The following is a 6,452-nucleotide window of genomic DNA, read 5'->3' on the forward strand; positions in this document are numbered from 1 at the left end:
CGAAGTTGCGACAGGTGTATGTCCTATATTGCAAATTTGCACACCTCTTGGCATGATATGTCGCCTTTCAGGTGGCTATTTCATCACAGAGCCAGCGGTAGTATTTAGAACTCCACTACGGCAGCGTCAGGCTGGCTGTCTCCAGTGCGGCTTTCAAAGTTCAATGAACTTGATCATTTCTTAACAAAAATTGGTTGTTCAACGTTGCAATAAAAGGTGCATAACAGAAACATCGATTTATGTTGTAAGTTGCATGTGGAAGTAAGAATTAAAATCAGGTCATGACCACTCAGCCATGAGGGATATAGTACATTTCTGAGTCAACACCAGACTCCTACCCATCAGCAGTGTGTTGAGTCTACATCTGAGTGCCACCACACAAACCCAATACGAACAACAAAAATTCAAATACTGCAACTTTGGACTCTAACACACTTGGCCAACTGGCACAAGTTGTTGTGGCACAAAGGTTGCAATGCTATACTGTCATAATAATACATTGAAAGAGGACTATAAGCCTAAAACTAGAATACATTATTGGGCTGACTTATCCATTAACCAGATTGATATATTGTTTGATATATCCATGGTGAATCCCAAATGTTGCTTCTCGGAACTTTCCAGGCTGTGTGGGGAGGGGTCAGATACCAAATAAGAACACTCTCAGCCACCTAATACCACTGCCACTCCTGCACCTTCTTTCTGATCTGGCAGCTATAAACATGGTGAGATTTGGATCTTCGACTTGTCAGGCGGTCAGGTGCATGTACCTGACCTGGACTGCTGAACCAGGAACAGGCACCTTACCCATGATATATATTCACTTTGTATAGATCCAAATTCTTGCATGCACAACTTTCATGTTATCTTGAACACAGATTGTGAAGGCAGACAGATGCTAAGTTACAATATTGACATGGTGATATTAATGAGTATTGAATTTGAAAAAATTACATTGCTGCAGTGCATGCAACATTACCAGTACTGCTGCTGAGCGCATGCCCAAGTTCAACCATGTGTCATATGATATTTGCATTCTCGCAACTAAGTTCAAGTTCACATGTACAGATGAAGCTGAAATCACACCAGTTCAGATATGAAAACTTTAATTTTATTTATTATCAAGACAACAATTAAAGCAAACAACAACAAATTATATAGCAAAGGTAGCATGGAACAAAGGTGGTATGAAAAGTGTAGTATGATTAAATCTTTGAAGTGTCAAACCTTTTGCCTCCTGTTCATTGTTAAAATTTTGCTCAGCTGACGAGACAAACTAGAAGATCATATCACTCACCTCATTTTGTGGCTTGAGATGTCAGTTTCAACTACTACTCCATGACGCTTGCCAGTATTTGTGGGAAGATTCTTACCAATACTATTCACAATAACATTGTGTGAGGAAGGAACACACACATGACTGGTCCTGCATGGATGTGCACATTCAAGTGTGGAAGGCTGGCTTTGTCTTTGTTGACCAGCGGTTGTAGTTGGTGGCAGAATTAATGAAGTATCAACAGCTGGAGACTGCATGAGTAAGTCCTGTGGTATCAAGGGAGGCCCAGGCTGACATACACCATGAGGCAGAGATGGAGTTGACATAAGAGACAGAGCAGTTGAAGGAGATGTGGGCGAGCTCTGTGATGCCAAGGTTGGTGAGGACTGAGTATTGTTCAAATGTGGCACAGGAGACAGAGTGGTTGAGAGAGATGTGGGCAAGCTCTGTGGTACTAAGGTTGATATTGAAGCCTTGGGGAAAGTGTGTGCAGGAAGCTCAGATGAAGAAGGTGTTGTGGTTGTGGTAGCTGACAGTGAATTGAGAATAGCTGCAGTGTTGCTGTAGGGGTATGGAGGTAAGGGTGGCAAGTTTGGATTCCCGCCTGACACTTCAAAAGTATATAGTTGAGCAGTGAGATCCTCCCAGAAAGAGTCATCTAGGTTTGACAAATTATTAATGTCGGTGGAGTTTTCAGAAAGGTTAACATTAGACACAGCTTCAATGTTAACACTGTCACCGTCAGGTGGTGTCACACTGGTAGTAATCGGACTCGAAGTCACATGACCAAATGTGTCATCGTTTCGATTTCCCAACTCGACGCCACTTGATGAAGAATTGCTGCCATTGTCGTCATCATCATTCAGACCTTCTACATCCCCTATCCTTCTTTTTAAAACCACTGCAGCATCTGCTATTGATTTGGATAGGTAAGTCAGATAGGCTATTATTTGCAATTTCTCAACTTACGATAAACACAGTACAGGTAATCTCAAAAAGGTGATATGATAGTGTTCTCGAAGTTGAGATATGCCTTGCCAAAGGCATTCCTAAACTTTGTTTTACCTACATGAAAACTTTGACCCAAAGGTGAGTGCTGGATTCCACAGATCAGCATGGTTGACTTGTCTGTAGACATCAATCAATCCACTGAGCTCTGGAGAAGGGCCACCTGCCAGGAGGGAGAATGAGAAGCCTGTCGCATCTGCAAGCCCCTTCAAGAACTTATTAACCATAGCGGCAAGTTTTTCCAGATTTCTATGGAGTTATGTTAGCTGATTGACATATCTGAATTTCCAAATTGTTACCTTGCATAATTGTCTTCCGACCACATTCTTTCCTTCTTCTTGTCACTGCGTGTTGTCTTGTTACTTAAGGGTCTTATATGAATGTTGTGTATAATGACAACACTATTATACACAGTAAAGACTTCTTGCCAGTCCTGAAGTGCACGGTCTCCGACTTTTCTAGTTTTCGTGGTGGGAGGTAATATGATGAGTTCTTGGGAGGATTTAGTTTGTTGTCCTCTTCTTGTGGAAGTACAACATAGATATGTAGCATAGCTGGATAATGAAAAATGATAGGCATGTTGCACCCTAGTAGGTCGTGTTTCAACCGATGAAAGTCTATCTCAACTTCGTTGTGTTCTCCTAGTTCGTGTCTCTCCTATGATGAAACAGAGAGTTCTTAAATATATATATATATGTAAAGGCTTGGCCTGAATGATAGAAATAGCAAAAGTTGTATAAGTTGCAGTATACAATCTTTTGTGAATAGAATAATGAAAGCTTGTATAAGTCAGAGTATACAATGCTTCAGAAAAGATAAGATGAAATATCTTAAGCTTACTTCAAGGACATAATGCCTGCACTTTTATTCTTACATACTCTCATGGTTTGAGAGAAGAATGAAAAATGGGAAGTTATATTACATGGGCGAAAATGAGGGGTTTATATATCTTTTGAAAACCCTCTTACTAAGCACAAGTCATCACACAGATTGGTAAGAATATAGCTTACAAACCAGGTGCTGAATCAACTCCTTACTAATATACAGTGTAATCTTACAAAGCATGACTGAAAGCTCATGAGTCATCACATGGATGTGTCATGCAGTTTGCTGACAAACATACCATTTGGCTGTGCTGAATCATCTTTCTTACTAAGTAGATTATAAATAAAATTCAGAGTCTTACAAAGATCTTACAAAACATGATGAGTCATGTGAATGTTGTTACAAATCAGATTATTTCCCAGTCACATGAGGTGCTGACAAACAAATCTGAAAGCTAAACAGTCAGAGAGAAACAAATAGAGAGAAACAGAACTAAATAAAATCAAATAGACAACACAGGGGAAATCAGACTGAATCATGTGAAACAAAATAGAAGGAAATGAATCAGGAAAAATGATAAGGTAACTGAGTGACAGAAGATAAGATACTCTATCACTCTTTTGTTGTATCAGTCATGGTGTGAATCACATACCATGCATGACAGCGTCTTTGCATCCTCAATGTACCTCCACACCTCTGCCTTAATCTCACTGGTTTCTACTTTGTAGAGATTCACTGTCTCCTTTTTGACAATGGCAACATGCTTTCCATTTGTAAGTGCCTTATCTTCGGCTCACAGTTCTTCAGCCACTGCCTTCAGTTTGTTATCGACTATTGATTTTATGCGCTTCTGGTAGTACAGTTTGGAATATGCCTCGACTTCCTGAAGGGTACACGAGGGCTTTTTGCATTTGGTAACACTCTTCAGTACCGCATGGAAGACATTTGTGGCCTCGGTTTTTGCTTGCTGACCTGTCTTTGTAGCCCCAATACTGTTTTTGAAACAGTTTTCTAATTTCTATAACCTCCTATTAATTTGATTGCTTCCACAGGAAGTTTGTTGTGCTAACATACCTTTTTTCTGTCAGCTTCAGCCTGATCCATGATGGTAATCTCATCCATGGTCAGGGGCCAATGACGGGAAGTATAGCTGGCCTTGGCTCTTGGAATTGTTCAAGCCATTCTCCCAACAAGTCGGTAAAGAAATTCACCCAGTTTTTAGCTTTGTCTGATTGCTTTGTGTGGTACTTCTCATACCATGGACTCAACCATTCCTCCTGTTCGGGAGAGGTCCATTTCCAGGACGCCATCTATATCAAGTGTTATGCAATGAACCCTTTCATTTCAAACAACTCACATATGTTGCCTCACACAATCATGAGATGGATATGCTTACTTAGCAAAAATTGAACAGTAACAGTCCAGCCATTGGGTCCAAAAACATCCCATGCACGGGCCCTGACAGTAGCAAGCACACTCGTATTTTGTAAGTAGCACGCACATTTGTATTTGACTCTATATAATGTGCGTAGTCTATCATGTACCAACTGCCCAAGATGCTCAAACCATAATACCCTCTGATACATTAGCTCTCCCAACAAGTGTGCCATTGTAAGCTCCGCAACTCCTCCTGACATTTCAAGGATCTGAATATCCTCCAAATATGCAACAGTAGTCCTCAGGAATTGTGAGACCAAGTCCACAGTGTGCCACTCAGGTGAGATTCCACAATAATTGAGGATCTCATCTTGTGCAGGAATAACTCATTTGAGTAGTTTTTCGATCTTGGCCACCGAGTTTGCAATGATTGAAACATCACCCTTCATCTTGCAATTCTAGGATGCTTTCGACATACTTGCTCAGCTCACTGAAAGGTTGAAAAGAAGCAGAGCAGAAAGAAGCTTTTGGAGTCATACTCATAACTGGAACTTAGTACAACCAAAACTAAATACATTGTAGTGTATGTGCTCTATGTTCAAGTGAGCCAGAATGTATGCAGTAGGAACCGACTTAGTAGGCCTTCCAGAGTTACAGTAGATGCTTGTCCATTACTGATATCCTATGAATGACAGTTATGGTTGTACTACTGTAGCTTATTACTGCTATTGTAACGGCAATGATTACCTATTACAAGTGCTCTTCAGTCTGACCAAAACTCATTAATCAATCATTTTAAGTTGTGAGTGATTACAACTTCCTTTCGCACCAGTGTCAGTGTCTCCGGCTCTCCCACAGCTGACTAGTGAGCTTCAATAGGGCCACAACTGCAAATTGACACAATTGGTGCAGTCCATGCTGTATGTTTTATCATTGCATGCAAGTTCATTATGTCAATTGGAGCTTCTATTCAGTAATTCTACAGGCTTGGATATATCGAGTTTCGACAGCATACACTATGCAACGTGTGACAACACTGACAACACCCACTACACCTTCATTTGTTTGCTCATGGTGGGTGGTCGTCCCAGCAAGAAGCCTCATCTAGTTCGTTCAAGCTATTCTCTACCAGGTTTTGCTGGCCAATATTTTCAAACTGTCCACCGCCACCGAATATTCACTGTATAATCCACTGGACAAGTAAATCTATGAACGAGATATATTGATGCAGTCCTATCTGTCAGTGATGTTTTTGAGACCAAGTGCGACATTATGACTAACAGTCACAACATGGATCCTTGGAGCGAGATCCAATATGATGACAGCGAGCCTCAGGTTCATGACGATGTCCTTGTCGCAAAAGAAAAAAAAACGAAAGCAGACTGCTGGAGTAAGCAAAAGTCCTTTCAATTAAAATAATGAAACTGATCTCTGTCATCTATTTCAATAGAATGATGCAATGCACCTCTGGGTACCTGAATGCCCACATTATCTAGACAAACTTATTCGACTCGAAGGGTGCAGAAAAGCGCATCATGCATGCCACGCCTGCGGAGACTCAGATGCACCTTATCATTGTGAAGATTGCTTTTTGGTCAATTTGTTTTGCTGCTCATGCATTATAACACTACACCAAAATGTGCCGCTTCATTGAGTCAAGGTTAGCCAGCTTTTTGAAGGATTTGAATTGGTTTTTTTTACTCATATCATTATATTAGTGATGGCAGGACGGGCATTTTTACTCTACAACTTTGAAGCAACTTGGATTGCACATCCAGTTCAGAGACCACACTGAGCAGCTCTGTCGCAATCCCAAACCTGCCCATGACAATGATTTTGTCATCATCGATGTTCATGGAATACACGAGGTTGCACTCAACTTTTGTGATTGTGCAAATGCACCTTCCCACTACAGACAACTTCTCTGCAGACAGTTGTTTCCAGTGACTTCAACTGACCTGAGGAC

The 6,452-nt window shown here is 40.9% G+C and overlaps 2 protein-coding genes across 2 annotated transcripts; one reads left to right on the forward strand and one right to left on the reverse strand.

The window, feature by feature from the left end:
- Positions 1-1,331: 1,331 nt before the first annotated feature.
- EDB93DRAFT_1103987 (uncharacterized protein) lies at positions 1,332-2,609 on the reverse strand (the record flags this gene model as incomplete). Its single annotated transcript, XM_041447370.1, has 6 exons — positions 1,332-1,378; positions 1,576-1,730; positions 1,811-2,186; positions 2,246-2,266; positions 2,346-2,533; positions 2,584-2,609. The coding sequence occupies 6 exons, from the start codon at positions 2,607-2,609 to the stop codon at positions 1,332-1,334; spliced, it is 813 nt and encodes a 270-aa protein (XP_041307812.1).
- A 3,598-nt stretch (positions 2,610-6,207) lies between these two features.
- On the forward strand, positions 6,208-6,444 carry EDB93DRAFT_1062808 (uncharacterized protein; the record flags this gene model as incomplete). The annotated part of the gene is made up of 1 exon (XM_041444858.1): positions 6,208-6,444. A coding segment is annotated over one exon (237 nt), but the record flags the coding sequence as incomplete, so codon positions are not given.
- Positions 6,445-6,452: the final 8 nt, after the last annotated feature.

The sequence above is a fragment of the Suillus bovinus genome (assembly GCF_016758785.1).
Source record: "Suillus bovinus strain UH-Sbo-P2 chromosome Unknown EDB93scaffold_27, whole genome shotgun sequence".
In the NCBI taxonomy this organism is placed as follows: Eukaryota; Fungi; Basidiomycota; class Agaricomycetes; order Boletales; family Suillaceae; genus Suillus; species Suillus bovinus.